The 18,735-nt window shown below is 39.9% G+C and overlaps 2 protein-coding genes across 4 annotated transcripts in view; both read right to left on the bottom strand.

Moving 5' to 3' along the window:
* Positions 1-18,735, bottom strand: part of LOC138168078 (myelin-oligodendrocyte glycoprotein-like) — a 105,097-nt gene that overhangs the window by 6,604 nt on the left and 79,758 nt on the right. Inside the window, exons 4-6 of one of the 3 annotated variants that reach the window (XM_069097119.1) lie at positions 12,788-12,880; positions 12,089-12,430; positions 8,834-8,854 (exon numbers count right to left, since the gene is read on the bottom strand). In XM_069097119.1, coding sequence (XP_068953220.1) covers positions 8,834-8,854; positions 12,089-12,430; positions 12,788-12,875 — 451 coding nt within the window. In that variant the 5' untranslated portion in view covers positions 12,876-12,880. Of the gene's footprint in view, positions 1-8,833; positions 8,945-12,088; positions 12,431-12,787; positions 12,881-18,735 lie in introns of those variants that run through there. The other 2 variants (XM_069097118.1, XM_069097120.1) reach the window with 2 other exon arrangements.
* Positions 1-18,735, bottom strand: part of LOC138168071 (myelin-oligodendrocyte glycoprotein-like) — an 81,693-nt gene that overhangs the window by 25,858 nt on the left and 37,100 nt on the right. The gene's annotated exons all lie outside the window — the stretch shown is intronic.

The raw sequence follows: 18,735 nt of genomic DNA, 5'->3' as shown, positions 1-18,735 counted from the left end.
CTCTCACTTTCCAGCTGTCAATGTCATTCCTAAATTGCAGTGTCAGAAAAAAATATGATGCTTTAAATGTGGTCTAACTAGCAATAAGACTCTGACCAAAGGGATTTTGAGGAAGGGGAGAGGAGTAAGTGGGAGCAGAGGCAGCAGAGGCAGAGAAACTGGGCCTAGGAGGAAACAGGGAAAAAGAAGTTGTGCCATGAGATTAGAGATTACCAAAACCATGCTCCAAGATGGGGGCTATGTGGGCACATCTTCCTTGAAGACAGTGGGGATGGATATATTTTATTGTTTCTCCCTCCTGGTTCCCTATGTGGTATTTTTTCATTTTCAGTTTCCATTTTAGTGTCCCTGATCCCCCTTAATAGCTTCTTCCCTCTCTCCTTCTTAGGAGTGTATTTACCTTTCTATTTCCTTCTCTTCCAACCGGCCATTGTAGCTACCCATTGCCTTGTTAATCTATATGGGTCATTACTAAATGCAGCTGAGAGAGGGCAAATGTGCTATCCACAGAAAGAGTTGAGAGATGAACCAAACTAGATAGCTGTAGCATATTCCTCATAAGAACCAGCCTGGGGAAGCCATGGCCAGCAGCAACAGAGACATTACCTGAAATGGAACCAATGGGCCGTTCCCCAGATCTTTGGAAAAGGAAAAGAAGAGACAAGATTTGGTATAGGACCAAAGGGACTTTTACTCACTGGAAGTCCTATACAGACTGAAGCCATGAAATAGGACTCAGAGTTAGAAGGACCATAAAAGGTTATTTATCATACCTTTTCATCTTATAAATGAAAAAACTGAGAAACAGATGAGCTAAGTGACTTCCTTGCCCAATGTCATAGAGGAACTAAGTAGGAGATCCTGGATTTGATCTCAAGTCTATGGATTCAAAATTCATACTATTTCCAGAATATCACATCCTGGCCCATTCAAAACTGTGGATGTAAACTCTGTTGGGAAGGCTATTTAATCTGCTTCAGATTGAAGAAATGGAAGAGCATTAGAAGCTAAAGAAAGAGGAATCCCAGTGGAGAACAGGGTTTTAAAGACATTCTGGTAACATTCTGGCTACAAGAAGCCATATAGATGTTACACAGTCAGGTAGGATTTGAAAAAATATTTTCGAACACTTTTTTTGGGGGGGGGGCGTGCTTTTAGCTCATCTGTTTGAAATATGCTCTGACTGTTATTCACGGCCACTGCCACAAAACCAAGATTTGGTGGTATAGTGGATAGAGAGCTGAACTCACAGTCAGGAAGACATGACTTCAAGCCCTGCCTCAGACACTTACCATTGGTGCAATCCTCTGCAAGTCACCTAAGCTCTGACAGCCTTACTTTCCTCTTCTGTAAAATGGGAATAAAAATTGTACCTACTTCACAAGGTTGTGTTGAGAATCAAAATACATACCATACACAAAGTATTTTGCAATCCTATAATGCTTAAAAAATGATTTGGAGTTAACTATTATTATGTAGGCAAGTGCATCTTGCCATAAATGTGGCATGCAGGACTTTAAGGTCACTCCATGAGCAACTGAATCGCCTACAGGCAGCTACATGTGGGGTGATTAGGAAGACAGAGGTTGAGTTTGCATGGATAGCAATCGGGCTTTTTCCCAAGCTCATCTTTTGATTTATTGATCAACCTGCTAGGGCACAGATCTGAGAAGCCGTCACCTGGCAGTGAGCAAGGAACTAAACTCATTTTCTTTGACAGCAGTGAGATAAGGCAAGTTAGAGCACAGTGTGATGATTCCCCTCTACCTGTGACTTTGAAGTTGGGAGACTTGAAAGGCTTGTTTTTCAAAGATCTCTCCCTCCTCTGTGAAAGTTAGAGAGATATGAAGTGGGGGAAGGTGTGGAGATTTGAAAATTCATCTTTAACATGAGTGGATATGATAGATTGCTCTAAAATTTGTATTACATTTTATTTTTGGTTTTTATGAAGTACTAGAATCGTAGCCTGTAGGTTAATTGGCTATGCTGAGTAGGAAAAGGAGATGGGGTTCAAGCAAGTGGGATCCATGTAGCCAAAGACAGTTAGGAGTTGTTACTGGAATATCCAAACTCTTTGATAGCACCTCCCAGGCATAGAAAACTCTTGTAAGGAAAAGCTGGTGACAAGCTGGAACTGGTAAATAGAAAGTCAATGTAGTGAGCTTTGAGTACCACCTGGTGTCTCACAAGGATATAGCACCCTGAGCAACTGATGCAAACCTACCACCAAAGTTAAGAGATGAAACATGGTCCCCATTGCACCCCAAATGGATTTCATACATAAGGGTGGTCTACTCCGGCTCTGTCCATCTTGCCATTGTGCCTTCTGCTGCTACAGAACATTTAACAATTCTCTCCTCCTTTGAGTCTCACTCTATCCAAATACATAACAATTCCATTGACAGTTACCTACTTTTTCCCTTTTTTCTGAAGAAATTCAGTGTTATACTCACATTCAATTCCAACTCCTGTGATACTAGGGCATATTATGTGTATGTTGATATTCCTTCAAACACTCTAGCCTCTCAGTTTCTCAATCTTCTCAACTCCCATGACTTAGTTCTCCATGCCAATTCAGCCACACAAAGGCAGAGATTGGAATGCCTTTAACCTTTCCAGCATTCATGAATTTCCATATCCATGATCAAGAATTCTGAAATTCCATCATCAAATCATAACTATCAAACCATCTCTCTCTATACCTTCATTCTCCTTACTCCAAAAATCTTCCTTCTCAACCAAATTTTGGTTCCTACCATGAGTTCCAGGTCTTCTACCCTTTAGTACTTTCTCAGGCCATTACCCTAATCCTAGTTTCACTTGTTTTGCCTCCTAATATTGACTGCTTAATGAGTTAAGTAGTTCAATGCCTTCTGTTCTTTAATCCTTTTCCCTTGTCTTATTGGTGATCATACTTTACCAAAATTCATCCCTATATTACTTCCACCATCTACCTCTTCTGTTCTTTTTCATGTGCTTATGAACAAATCTGGAGGAAGTTATGAAAAATTACTGAATAAATCCACTACAAATTTATATTATTTGCAATGACTAACCATGACTCCAGATGACTCATGGAGAAACATACTACCCACCTTCTGATGGAGAGATGATGGATTCAGGGTGGAGGTTTAAACATCAATTTTTGCATAAAGCCAATGCAGGATTCTGTTTTTCTTTATTATACATTTTTGTTAGTAGGGTTTTGTTTTTTATTCTTTTTAATGAGATAAAGGGAAGTTAGGAGAGAAGATGGATATAGTTAATTGAAGAAATTGAAATATATTTTACTTAAAAACAAATGTATGTTATATAATCTCACTGTGCCCTCCCCATAGCAATACACACATACTCTCTCTCTCCCTCTGTCTCTCTGTCTCTCTCTGTCTGTCTGTCTGTCTCTCTCACTAAATTCTAATTGTTTCTCTATCCCATTTCCCACTCTGGCTATTTCACACCTTCACTTTCCTTAAGCTTCCCATATCACCTCTTACCATATCTGAAGTCCTTGCCTCATATTTCCTGAGAAAATTTATATAATTCCACATTAACTCTCTCCTCCTCTTCTCAACCTCTCCAATTTCCTGACATCTTCCTCCACACTCTCCTTTTTTTGGCCTCTAATGAAGATATAGCCTTTTTCCATTCCAAGGCTAACTTTTCTATGTAAATCTTTAAACCCATTATCTCCCACCCTCCCCAGAGTACCTAGAATCAAACCTGACCTACAGTCAATACTTAATAAGTGATTACTGTTTATTGATTGATTCATGTAATTGATTCATTATTGATATGCTCCTGTCACACTGTACTACTCTTTACCCTTCCACCTCATCTCCCCTTTCTTTTTTCCTTGCTTTGCTCCAGATATAAGATTACCCTCTGTACCAGCCCTATCTATGTCTAAGTCCATTCTTCCTTCAAGGCCCATCTCAGGGGCCACCTCCTCCCTCAAGTCTTTCTTGACCCCTTCCCACAATCATGTAAAAGTGATTTCTCCCTCCTCAAATTTATTACAATACATTACCTGCATCTCCCTTTGCACTTATCTCGTTTTTGTATCCACATCTCACTCCCACTTAGATTGTCAGCTTCATGAAGACAAGTACAGCATCTTACCTAAACATAATTTCTTTCTTTGGCCCAGACCATAAAGCAAAGTATACAACAGACTCTTAAAAATGTTCACTTATTTAAAGTTTCTTTTTTTTCCAGTTACTTTAAGGAATCAAAGATAGTTCTTTTTCAGACTCCTCCTTCTCGAGCCCTATCCAAGGCAGGGATTGGGACTGATGGAGAGGGAAGAAATAGTTGTTTGTATTTCCATATGGCTTAGAAGAGGGGAGTCAGGTGATGCAGTAAAAAGTACTGAGCCCAAATTCAGGAAGAGCTGAGTTCAAATCAGTCCTCAGATACTTAATAGCTGCCCAATCCTGGGCATGTCACTTAACCCTGTTTTCCTCACTTTATTCACTTGTAAAATGACCTGGGGAAGGAAATGGCAAATATTCCAGTATCTTTGTCAAGAAAACCCCAAATGGAGGCAGCTAGGTGGTGCAGTGAGTACAGCACTGGCCCAGGAATCAGGAGGACCCAAGTTCAAATCTAGCCTCAGACACTTGACATACTTACTAGCTGTGTGACCTTGGGCAAGTCACTTAACCCCAATTTCCTTGCCTTCCACCCTCCAAAAAAAAAAAAAAGAAAAGAAGAAGACTCCAAATGGGTTCATGAAGGGTTAGACATGCCTGTAATGACTGAACAACAACCATGGCCTGGGACATGATTTGCACACATTAAGTTCTTCACCAACATATGATGAATGAATGAGGAAAGAAGCCCATGAATGGGGAATATAGACTAGGGATGAAATGAATGTTGTCATGTGACTACAAAGGTAGTTGGGAGGAGCAGAGTTCTAAGGGTGGGCATTTGGAGATGAGTAATGGGCATGGACTGGGAGACAGAGAGTACCCCAGAGCAAGTGACCAAGGAGGGGGAAAAAGCCAGATTCCCAAGACCAAGGGTCCAAAGTTCTTGTCCCCTCCCTGACCAGACATGCCTGATGAGATAGATAAGAAGTCATTGCCCCTTGGGGCGGCCAGGTAGCACAGCGAGTAAGAGCACCAGCTCCAGTGTTGGGATGACCTGGAGATTGAATCCCAGGCTCAGACACTTAGCACCCACCCAGAAACACCTGGCCATGTAACCGTGAGCAAGTTACTTAACCCCAATTGCTTAGGGGTGGCCAGGTGGCTCAGCGAGTAAGAGCACCGGCTCCAGTGTCGGGATGACCTGTATCGAATCCCGGGCTCAGATACTCAGCACCACACCCAGAAATAATTGGCCATGTAACCTTGAGCAAGTTACTTAACCCCGATTGCTTCAAAAAAAAAAAGAAGTCATTGCCCCCATTTTATCTCAAGCTACTCTGAAATATGGGGGTGGAGCCAAGGTGGTAGAGCAAAGGCAGGGACTTGCCTGAATTCACCTCCAAAACCCTCCAAATACCTTTGAAAATGATTCTAAAAAAATTCTAGAGCAACATAACCCATAAAAAGTGAGAGTAAAACAAATTTCCAGTCCAAAATAACTTACAAGGTCAGCAGGAAGTCTGTTGTGCCAGGCTAAGGGAGGAATGAAGTCCAGCACAGGCTGCAGCAGCACAGACGAGGATCCAGTGAGCCCAGAGCAGGCCTTGGGGCAACTGAATCACTGGTTGCTGTGACCTTTTCCAGACCTCTCGACCAGGGACAACTTAGAAAATCAGAAGGAAGGATCCATCATGCCAGGGTGGCAATGGAGCACAGTCCAGCACAGATCCTGCCAGGACAGCACAGCTCCAGGAGGCAAGGAACACTTTGGAAGTGGCTGAATCAGCAGTGGCAGTGACAGTGGCTGCTTTGGGGGCTCCCAGTCCACAGATGATAAGGGGGTCAAACAACTTGTCAGAAGGAGATTATAAGTACTTTGTTTAGCACTGAGCCAGGACTTTGTTGTCTTGTCCATACTCATATTCCAGTCGCAGTCCTGGCTGGCAGTCCAGGGTGAGGAGGAGCACTAACATAGCAGAGCTTGCAGCAATAGTGGAGAGGGGACCCTCCTCACAGTTCCATGGCAGAAAAAAACACTTGTGGTCACTCACAGAGCAGAGCACAGGCCAGGAGAGTGGAAAATACCTCTCCTTAGATCATACCACCTTGGAAGAACTGAAAATTTAGAGGTCCCTAGAAGTATCTCTGAAAACAGCTGCACAAAACTCCTGAAGCTTAGGACAGTGCTCCCTCCACCATGGAAACAGAGCCCTACTTTAACAATCAGTGAAAAGTCAAGTAATAGGCTGGGGAAATGAGCAAACAATGCGGGGAAAGCTCTGACTATAGAAAGTTATTATGGTGACAAGGAAGATCAAAACACAACTTCAGAAGAAGACAACATAGTCAAAGCTCCTATATCCAAAACCTCCAAGAAAAATAGGCATTGGTCTCAAGCCAAGGAAGAGTTAAAAAAAAGGATTTTCAAAATCAAGTAAGAGAAGTAGAGGAAAAATTGGGAAGAGAAATAAGAGTCATGCAGGAAAATCACGAGAAAAGAGTCAACAGCTTGGAGAAGGAGACTCAAAAAAATACTGAAGAAAATAACACCTTAAAAAGCATACTAGGTCAAATGGCAAAGATGTCCAAAAAGCCAGTTAGGAGGAGAATGCCTTAAAAATCATAATGGACCAAATGGAAAAGGAAATCGAAAAGCTCACTGAAGAAAATAATTGCTTAAAAATTAGAATGGAGCAAATGGAATCTGATGACATAATGAGAAAATAAGAAGCAATAAAACAAAATAAAAAGAATGAAAAAATAGAAGACAATGTGAAATATCTCATTGGAAAAACAACTGATTGGGAAAATAGATCCAGGAGAGATAATTTAAAAATTATTGGACTATCAGAAAACCATAATCAAAAAAAGGGCTTTTAAAAATTTTTCAGAAAAAAACTGCCCTTACATTCTAGAAACAGAGAGTAAAATAGAAATGAGAAGGATCTATCAATCACTTCCTGAATGATATCCCCCAAAATGAAAACTGTCAGGAATATTACAGTCAAATTCCAGAGATCCCAGGTCAAGGAAGAAATTTTGCAAGCAGACAGAAAGAAACAATTCAAGCATTGTGGAACTACAGTCAGGATAACACAAGACTTAGCAGCTTCTACTTTAAAGGATCAGAGGGCTTGGAATATGATACTCTGGAGGGCAATGTAGCTAAGATTACAACCAAGAATCACCTACCCAGCAAAACTGAGTATAATTCTTCAAGGGGGAAAAATGGATATTCAATGAGATGAAAGACTTTCAAGCATTCTTGATGAAAAGACCAGAGCTGGATAGAAAATTTTACTTTCTGTTATAAGACTCAAGAGAAGCATAAAAAGATAAACAGAAAAAGAAAATCATAAGGGGCATAATAAAGATAAACTGTTGACATTCCTACATGAGAAAATTATATTTGTAACTCATAAGACCTTTCTCATTATTAAGGTAGTTAGAAGGAGTATAGATAGACAAAGGGCACAAGTGTGAGTTGAATATGAAGGGATGTTATCTAAAAAATAAAATTAAAGTATGAGAGAGAAATGTACTAGGAGAGAGAGAAAGGGAGAAGAAGAATGAAGTAAATTATCTCACATAAAAGAGGAAAGAAAAAGCTTTTACAATGGAAGGCAAGAGGGGGGAAGTGATGGGGAGTGAGTGAAACTTACTCTCAAAGAGGGAGTAAGATACTCAATGGGGATAGAAATCTATCTTACCCTAGAGGAAAGTAGGAGGGGAAGGGAATATGAAAAGTGAGGGAAAGTGATAAGAAGGGAGAGCATATTGGATAAAGAGGTAGTCAAAAACAAAATACTTTTGAGGAGGGACAGGATAAAAGGAGAGATAAAATAGAATAAACAGAGGTATTGGGAATAGGATGAAGGGAAATACAGTCAGTTAAAAATAGTAACTGAAAAAAAATTTGAAGTAAGTTTCTCTGATAAAGGCCTCATTTCTCTAATATATAGAGAACTATATCAAATTTACAAAAATAAAAGCCATTCCCCAATTGATAAAAGATCAAAAGATATAATGAATTTTCAATTGAAGTAATTAAAGCCATCTATAGTCATATGAAAAAATTTTTACCTCACTATTGATTGAAGAAATGCAAATTAAAACAATCTGAGGTACCACCTCATACCTATCAGATAGGCTAATAGGACAAAAAATGTAAATGACAAATGTTGGAGGGGATGTGGGAAAAATGAGACATTAATGTACTGTTGGTTGAGTTGTGAGCTGATTCAACCACTGTGTGGAGCAACTTGGAACTATGCCCAAAGGGCTATAAAACCATGCATACCCTTTGCCCTAGCAATAACACTCCTAGGTCTTTATCCACCAAAAAACAAAGAGGAAAAGGACCCACGTACACAATAATATTTATAGCAGCTCTTTTCTGAGCGTAAAGAATTATAAATTGAGGGGATACCCATCAATTGTGAAAGGACTGAACCAGTTGGGATATGTAATTATGATGGAATACTATTATACTATGGGAAATGATGAGCAGGATGCTCACAAAAAAACCTTGCATGGATTGATGCAATACGACAAGTAACAGCAACATTGTAAGATGATCAGCTGTGAATGTATCAGCTATTCTTGCAAAACAACAAATCCAAGACAACTCTGAAGGACTTAAGATCCACCCCCAGAGAAAGAACTGATTGTGTATGAATAAAGATTGAAATATACTTTTAAAAATAAATAGATAGATAGATAAATGAATAAATAAATACCTTGAAATAGCAGCATCAAAGCTAAAAAAAATAAAAAAAACATCAGGACCCAAAAGACAATAAGATATATAAATAATTTTGGTAGCATAGTCAGTGTTTCAGGTTTTTCCCCTAAAAAGCAATTACACATAAATATCAAAACCAGAGTTGTCATGGGAACCCTTACAGCATCTTTTCTCCCCATCTCCAACTCCCATATACCCACTGAGCAGACAGCAAAATCATAAATGTGGCCAAATTCTCAGCACCTCCAGTTGTGGGTGCTCTCTGCCCCAAACTTTACATCATACAGCAGACACATCTCTCCCTTCCACCAATAGCATCATCATGCCCATATCCCATTTCTCCATCCCCAGCTCAGGCCCCATCACCTGGTATTAGCCCCAGTCCCCATTTATAAGATAAAACATCAGGCTGTATTGATGAGAATACTAGGGAGTAGAAGTATGATAGGAGTCCAATGTTGTGTATTTTTTGGATAGGTATTATACTGAGAGGATCTCAGAGATAAGAGGGAACTCAGAGGTCAATCTTGTTCAACACAAACATGAATCAGAATTTCATCTAAGATTTCCCACTAGTGGTCAACCAGTTTTTGCTTAAAGACTCATAGGAAGGGATAGTTCACTGCCCCCCACTGGGCCCCTTTCACTTTGGTGTTGCTCTATTTGTTAGGAAGTTTTTGTATACTTTGAGCCTAAATTTATGCTTTTGCAACTGGTGATCCATAAGAAGAAAGAGTGCTGTGGGACTGTAGATGGTATAGGGATTTTGGGCTATTTTTCACTCAGACCTAACTTGAAACTGAAAAGATCTGACTGTGCTATTGCTTCAGTCTCTGTAGAGTGCTTTCTTTCCTTCTTTTAGGTCAAGGAGTCTTGGGGATGATTGCAATCTTGTGAACTTCAAAAGACACTATCAGGGTATCTAAGGGGCAGAGCCCTTGTAAAGATTTACCAGAAGTTGTATAGTAAAAGGTAAAATCCCAAAGAACCAGAATGACCCAGGCCAGTTGTAGGATAGATGCAGACTCATCCATCCATAGGCTGTGCCATATTTGGAAGTCAATTTGGTGGGAACAATGCTATGTAGAAATTGTTTTAAGTTTGATCTCCCCCTAGGGACTGAGGTGAGATAGGAAAGATTATACTACAGGTGCTGGGAGGAAACATTTATACTTCTGTTCTTGCAATATTTTAGTGAATTTCCTTTTCTAAAAATGTAATTGATAGTAATTGTTTAAATGGAACTGGGACACTAATTACAAGCAATTAACAGTGGCAAGAGCATAATGGGATGAAGAAACTGAAAACATTAGAAAAAAATGCCTTCACTGTTCATCGATGGTACCCTCAAATCATGAAAAGAAATTAAACGAGTCTCACTCTAGAAGACCTAGGAGAGAGAATAGCTCCATACTTATCATGAAATCATAGATTTAGACCTAGAAGAGACTTTAGGTTATCAAAACTATGGAGTCCAAACTTCTAATTTAACAGATAAGGAAACTGAGGCACAGGAGGCAAAAATCACTTGCCCAGAAATATACAACCAGTAAGAGGTAGGACTTGAAATCATGTTTTTCTGATTCTATGTACAGTTCCCTAGCCACTATAACCTCAATCTGGGTCCTTTATTAAAAACAAACAAGAACAAGAAGGGGCCTTAGAAACCAATTATTCCAATTCCCTCATTATACAGATGAGGGATTGAGGTCTGTAGAAGTGAAATGACTAGTTTAAGACCACTCATGTAGTAAACAGGAGAGCAAGTACTTGGATCCAAGCCCTTTGACACCAAATCCAACACCATATTGGTACAAAAAATTAAAGTCATCCTAATGTGATTTGGATTCAAACCAAGGGTGACTCAGTTACAACACAAAACACAGCATCAAAAAAGCTTGATTTTCCTCATTGTGCTCCCTCTCCCTGTCCCTAACTCACCTTACCTTAGGGACATCCCATGCCCTCAGTTCCCTGGGACTGGAATTTATAGACTCTTTCTGTATTTCTCAAGCCCCAAAATGTTACTTGGCCAGATTACTTTGAGAAATACTAAGCTTCATCATTCCCCTTATGTACCCATCTGATAGTTTTTGTTTTGTTTTGTTTTTGGAGGGTGTAAGGCAAGGCAATTGGGGTTAAGTAGCTTGCCCAAGGTCACAGAGCTAGTTAAGCATCAAGTGTCTGAGGTTGGATCTGAACTAAGTTCCTCCTGACCTCCAGGTTGGTGCTCTATTCAAAGCACTGCCTAGCTGCCCCACACCCCCAATCTGGTAGTTTTGTTTTATTCTGTCAATATATGGTTGAGTCCTATGGCCTTGAGAAGTAGAATGCTAGAAAGGTATTGGTATAGATTCTGTGTGTGGAAGAAGGAGAGAAAGGAGAAGCATGAAAACAGCCTTCCTCCTCCTACAGCCTCCCCTCTTCCCAGTTCCTTCCCTTTGCAGCTTTCCTTTTTCTCTCATTTCCTTTCTCTCCCTTCTTTTCCCAAACCCTCCTAAATTAGCAATGCCTATCACGCTCTTTCTGTCCCATGCCCCAAGTCTGTTGAGTCTGAGGTCTTTGGAAAGGAAAGAATATGGAGATTCCCAGAGAAAAGCTGTCAGATAACCCAGGGATGAGGATGACCATCATGGTGAACAGCTTTGAGATTATGTCACAAAACAGAACTGCTGGGGTTTAGCTTTCACATTCTTCCGGTTTGGGGATTGTCCCAGCCTGGAGAAGAGAAGACTTAGCCAGGGCACGATACTGTTTGCAGGTTTGAAGATCTAGGCTTTGGAAAATGGATTAAACTTATTCTGATTTCCCTCTGGGACAAAACTAGTAGCAATGGGTGAAAGCTGCAGAGGATGATTTAAGTTTGATGTCAGCAAAAACTTCTTAATGATGAAATTTATACAGAAGTGGAAAAAGCTGCCTTCCCCAGGGAAGTTGCATGACTTCTCATTAGAAGTCTTTAAATAAAGGCTGGAAGATCTATTAAATTCAATAAGCATTCATCAATTATCTTCCATGTACAAGGCACCAGGGAGGGGCTGAGGAAATATGCCAAAGGAAAATAGGTACCTGGTGAGCATGTAGAGAGACATTTCTTGTTCAGAAAGGTATTAGAGTAGATGACCTGGGAGGTCCCTTTCAACGAGGATATCCTGTGATTCCAGGAATCACACAGCTAACAAGGAAGTTTATCCCCAGCCACACACTCATATGCACAGAAACATGCCCAGTCCAAGGCTCAGCTCTTTACCTAAGACCTTCAGCTCCATGTCAGCTTGCTCTTGGTGAAAACCATCTGCAATGAGACATGTGTACTTTCCTGCATCCAAGAGTCTCTCATCTCGTATCTTCAGGGTGACATTCCCACTTGTGATAGCATCTCTCACCAGCTCTGTTCTCCCTTGGTAATCAGGGGCCTGGTCTCCAAACTGATCCTCCCCATCTCGATAGAGATGTACCACTTGAGTGGACTGCAACCAGACCACCTCCATGTGCTGATCACTCTGAGGTGGGGACAGGTAACATGGTAACTCTGCCTCTCCCCCAGGTGGGGCCTGGATGGGTCTTGCAGGTCCAGTCACTGAGAACTCCCCTGTTCAGTCAGGCAGAAAGACAAGATAAGATAAAGTGTCAAAGAGAAGAGCAGACAGTAGATGGCATCAGATTTCAGTATCTAAAAGGGACAAAAGAAAGGAACCTTGAAGTAGGATAGCAAAGGAGGAAGTATGGTGGAAAATTTCAGAGAGAAGTAAAGAGGGAGGGGATAGATTCTGAGGATAATGATAAAGCTCTTGAGAAAATACCAAGAAAGGACTAGGAGAATATCAGGTGTATGACTAAGGTGAACATGGGAAGTAGGACAGGACAGAATCTCTATAGGCTCAACTGTGAGCCTTCAGAGCTCCTGTTCCAGCCCAGAAGAAACCAGATAAACAGAAAAAACACTTACCTAAGGCCATTTGGGATATCTGGAGGAGGAGGAGGAAGGCAATAAGAGAATTAGAAAGATAGGCTCCAAAAGGACTGGACATCTCCATCACACCTGGGACAGATCACAACGAAGGAGGAAGAAGGATTAGTGACTGTGGTAAGGAAATGAGCATAGGAGGGCAAATGATTATGATGGAGAAGTGGGACAATATCTGTGACAGGGACACAAGGGTCAAGTGACTTTCTGTAATGTAGGACCAGTGTATGTGACAGATACAGGAGGGCTATGACTGTGGTAAGAATATGAGCACTGGTGTGTTAAGGACACAAGGCACCAGTAGCTGTGACAAGAACATGAAGAAGCTTTAATGTAACAAAGGTAACATACCATGATTGTGACAAAGAGAGTTGTGGTATTATGTATGAAAGAGGTGGAAATGACCATGTGAGTGGGGGGTGATGATCACTCACCTTCAAATGATAGCAGATCTCCTTTTGGAGGGAGGAGCCTGAGGATCCCTTAAGGATGCCCCTTCATTCCAACTTATATTCATTCTTTCTGCCCAAAATAGGTCCATTCATGCCAAGGAAAATTTTAGATAGGTAGAAACCCAAGGATAGTGGAGGTGTCTAGGAAAGAAAAAAAGAATCAAGAGGAGAATTGTTCAGTCTGAGGTTCCCCCTACTAACCAGGTGTGGGGGGAGGCTCCTATGTCCCAGATCCCTCTGTATGAGAAAGGCCAGATGCTCTGCCGCTGGTTCTTCCTGATTGTTCTACACAGGGACCAAGGAGCAAAATGTGACATTGGGAATAAAGGAAAGAATCTCCTCATAAACTCATTCAAAACTCAGGTCACATCTCAAAGTAGACCCCAAGGTACATCTGCTACTCCCAGGATTCTAACAACATTTTCCACTCCCTCTCTTTCTCGTGCATTTGGGGGAAAGTGACTCATGATTGCTTGAAAGATCCATGAGCTCTGTCATCCTTGCCCATGTATACAGTGGCTTGATTTCTGATTAGGGGAAGAAATAAGCCCTTCTGGAAGAAATAAGCCAAGGAAGAGGAGAGTAAAAGTGAGGGGAAAAGAAGGCACAGATTTGAATGATGAATAAGAGACATCTGAAGCCATAAGGATGAGGGCAGGAGAGCAGATATCCCAGCATGTTACTCAATTCCCAGGGCTTGCACCCCTAAGAAATTGCCAAGAGTGAACATGTTGAGAGAAATAATTCTCCCATGGTTAACCTTAGATTTTGTTGTGATCCTGAGCAGAAGAACACCCTGGTTTTATGTATTTTATCACCTAAGTTTATCTGTATGGCTTCCTCAATTACTCTTTTATGAACTTGATTTGAAAAAATGTGTTTCCTCCTATCTGTCAATGTCTTGTGTAAATAGTACAAGAAAAACAAGCATTGATTTTGTATTCTATATTTGATTTCACTCTGTTCTGTAATTGCCTAAGTCATGGTTCTTTGTCTCTGAACTTTGTTCAGAAATTCAGCTTGTCTGTAATGAGTCAAGTTCAGAAACCCAGTTCTCCTGCCAATTGCTGTTCTATTCTTTCCTCAGGGAAATCTGCTATGCTTGAATGATGTGGATGGACACAAAGGAGTGTGTTCCAGTATCTATGCACCACTAAGCTATCCTTCAAGGATTTCTGGTCCATTATCTCTTACCTTGCAGGTAGACTCAAACAATGAATATTTCTTAGTCCCAGGAGGGAAGGAGGGAATTGTTGCTAGCCCGTCACTCCTAATTTTCAACTAATATTTCACCCTGTGCCTTAGCAATGTAACCAATCATACTGTCTTCACCCCATGATGTCATCAACTCTATAGCAAAGTGTGTTATTTCGTCTTCTACACTGGTCTGTTCTTTGTTCTATGCTTATAAAAAGGAGATGCATCTGGATCTTTGTGTGCTTTGGGCTGAGGCAGTCATTAGACCCACTCCATTAGCAGGTTTGCACCCTACTCATAAATTATTGCCTTGCTTGAGGAATACATACCTCAGTCTACCTTCATTGAATTTTATTCATGAGAAGTACATGATGAAAGGTGAAGCTAAAGTGGTTGAGATTAACCTCTTATTCTGCAGATCTAGGTTGGAACTATTTCCCCACCCCCAGCAACCAGAGAAAATGCCTTTTATCCTGAACTGCAAAAGAAACGTGTTCTTATGATAGAAAGATCTGATTGTAATAGTTATAATTCCAAGTTCAATACTTGTCTTAAAGATAGTAAGGAGTAAACACCCATTGACTGCAGTCCGTTTACTATCCACAAAGAGAGAACTCCAGTCTCCTAGCAGTTGTAAGGTAGGGCATCTCTGTATCTACTGATATATCTGCCTGGCCTGGACCAAAGGAACCAGCAAAATGACCTTTATTCCATGGTCCACTTTTTTATTCATAAAAGTTCATCCACAGGAATAATTTTGCAGTATGGTTGTTTTTCTTTCAAAAAAATTTATATATGTTTTGGAGCATTTACAATTTAGTGGTGACTCTGTAGTTCCACTAATAATGAATATTGATAAAAATTTTAAAATAAAATACTAACAAAAAGATTACAGCATTATGTCATAAAGATCCTATACTATAACCAGGTAGGATATATACTAGGAATGTAGGGTTGGGTCAAAATTAAGAAAATATGAGCATAATTGATCGTATCAATAAGAAAAGCAACTAAAATCATATGATTTTATTAACATGTGCAGAAAAAACTTTTGATAAAACATAGCACCCATTTCTATTAAAGACACTAAAAACATACGAATAAATAGAGCTTTTCTCAAAGTGGTAAGTAGTATCTTTCTAAAAACAAGGTTTAGCATTATCTTTAATGGGGATAAACTAGAAGCCTTCCCATAAGATCAGGGATTAAGCAAGGATGTCCATTATTACCATTACTATACAGTATTGTATTAGAAGTAATAGCTATAGCAATAAAATAAGAAAAAGAAACTGAAAGAATAAACATAGACAATGAGGAAGCAAAACTATGACTTTTGGCAGATGATGTTATGGTTTACTCAGAGAGCCTTAGAGAGTTAACAAGTAAAAAGCTAGTTGAAACAATGAACAACTTTAGCAAAGTTGCAAGAAACAAAATAAAGGCACAAAAATCATCACAGTTTCTATACATTACTAAGAAAACCCAGCAAGAATACATAGCCTTAATAACTTTGTTACATTTCCATAAAATAGAAAAAATATTAAAATAATAACATTAAGAATAAACAGTACATCTCTGAAATATTCTTTGGAAACCAATTCCAGGATTCAGGGTACCAAATTATATCTGTGCCCAAAAAGATCGAAATTAGAAGAAAAAATAACTGAAAAAATGTAGAGAAAATAGCATCTAATTAAGGGAGTCAACAACAACAGAAATACATTGTTGCAAACAGGAAATCAAAAACAAAGTAAAAGCTTCCAGGCACCACCTTCAAACCCAAGATGAAACATTATCCTGTGAGGCAAGTGAATACCAAAAATCTTTCAAAAGTTACCACTGTAGCATAGTATTCAACAAACCCAAGGATCCCAATTACCAGGACAAAGACTCCCTCTGACAAAACCTTCTGGGAAAATTGATAGCAATTTAGCAAAAATTATGGTTAGACCAACAACTCACACACAAGGCAAGCTCCAAATGAATTCATGATCTAGATATGAAAGTCACATCAGTTTTTTAAAAATAGAGCTCCAAGGCAGAAATTACATTTTGGATTTCAGGATTGGGGAAGAGTTTGTGACTAAGTGATAGAGAGGATCTCATGATATAAAATAGACAATTTTGATCATATAAAATTAAAACTTTTTTTTTACTTAAATCTAATACAAAGTTTGAAGGGAAACCGATAAATAGGGGAAAACTTTGCAACAAATTTTTTTCTGATAATGATCCTATATTAAAGATATATCAGAGAACTGACTCAAGTTTATTAGACTAAAGAACCATTCTCCAATAGAAAAATGGTCAAAGGATAGGAAGAAACAGCTGTCATTCTTCTCTAGATGCCACTCTGACTCTCCAAACTTTCTCTACTGCAGCAGCCTGCCTCTCCTCACCCTCCTTCTGACCCCAGAAGTTCATTCTGTCTCTGTGGTCTCTTTCCCTTGGAAGCTCACTCTATACCTTATCTACCCATCCTGAGGTTCACTCCAGCCCTCTGGCCCCTTGCTCTAATTTACTGGTTTCTCCTAGGAACTCCATTTTAAGGACAACATGTAGGTCAGCCATGTATGTCTTCATTCTTCTGACTGTACCTTCAATTCATTAGAGTTTTAAAACTCTAATCAAATGCAATGATAAATTACTATCCCAAAATAATGCCAATTAAGTGATCATTTGATGGACTAAGACCTGCTTAAATGACTAGACACAAAGAGTAGTTGGTAGTGGCTTAAAGTCAACTTTCCAGGTCACCAGTGGGCTGCCTTAGGGATCTGTGGTTCAGTCCCACAGCAGTTTTAACTGATGAATTGAATAGAGGCATGGAAAACAGCAAAGGAGATGCCTACCAGTCAATAGATAAATACAATGATATATGCCATTACTGTGAGAAATGAGGAATAGATGAATACAGTAAATTTCAGAGAAAGAAAGGAGCCAAAGGCATAGATCAGCACCAAAGGAGGGAGTGGGTGTCCTGAGAAACTGACTTGTCAGTGAGGTTTAAGACCCAGCATTTTCTTCACAAAAGAGATTCAACTCAGTTCCACACACATTTACTTTACTTTTGGAAGAGATATCAAATTTAGACTTGTGTGCATCTCTGACTTCTTGCAGGTAACTGTCTAGTGAAAGGTTATGACATGAATGAATAATATGGAATAAAACCTAAGAGGGACAAGAAAGACAACTGTAAGACAGGAAATGGCAAAGGTAAAGGCACCCAGCTGGGAGAGCAGAAGGCATACATGGTTCAGAGATAGAAAGTTGGGCAGTTTGTTTAGAGTAGGGGTGGGGAATCTTTTCATGATGGAAATTTAGCTGTTATCTAATAGGGCCACATTCAAGAAATTTCAATTATATATCCTTAAAAATATGCATTATTTGTAAAACTCTAGCTACTGAATACTTAATAATTTCAAAAAATGAAAACTATTTGTTAATTTTAAGGTTAACTAAGGCCACATGCAACTCAGGTCACAGTTTCCCCACCCCTGGATTAGATTGCAGAGTATGCAGAGGAGTAACAAGATGTCAGACTTTAAAGGGACCTGATTTTGGAGGACAATTTAATACCAGGCAAAGGAGCTAAAATGTGGGTCCCTAGACAATAGGGATATTCTAGGACATAAAAGTTATTTAGTTTCATGAGTCTGCAGAATGTTCCAGAGGTAGCTGAGGGCAGAATCATGGAGGTATGTAATATCATAGTAATTCTTCTTATAAGGCAAGATCAAGACTTTGTAAACACATACCTCCTTATCTATGCTGAACTGAGATGAATTAAGGCTATACTGGGTGGCCATGATTGGTGACCTATGTATGGAGTCTCTTTCCTGAGAATCTTCATTCTATAAGATGATACCTCCTGGATGCTGCCTGGGTTGGGAGTCAGTCGTGGCATGAGAATCAAACCCCAGGACTGCAGTCTCAATACTGTCACCTCTGCCCAATCCCCACAACTCTCCCCTTTCCCCAAAGCAGGGCATGGGCTAATACTTTCATTCTCAGGAAGTGAAAAGGGGAGAAATCCTGGAACTGAACCTAGACCTTTAAAATTTCCATTAACATCTTCTAAAACCTGTTCCAAATCTGCCCCTGGCATCTGCAGGCTGTGACCCAGAATGTCCCTCATGCCCTCCTACCTGGGTCTATATCTTGTGGCTGCTTTTTCAAGTCTTTGCCTGTTCTAGACCATTCTCCATTTCCTTCCCTTTTTCTCAAATCTGCCCCCTGTCTTTCAAACATCTCTCTCTCTCTCTCTCTCTCTCTCTCTCT

The sequence above is a fragment of the Petaurus breviceps genome, unplaced genomic scaffold, assembly GCF_028583685.1.
Source record: "Petaurus breviceps papuanus isolate PSGF00001 unplaced genomic scaffold, PetGlider_PUasm1.0 350, whole genome shotgun sequence".
In the NCBI taxonomy this organism is placed as follows: domain Eukaryota; kingdom Metazoa; phylum Chordata; class Mammalia; order Diprotodontia; family Petauridae; genus Petaurus; species Petaurus breviceps.
This window is presented reverse-complemented; position numbering and strand designations above follow the sequence as displayed.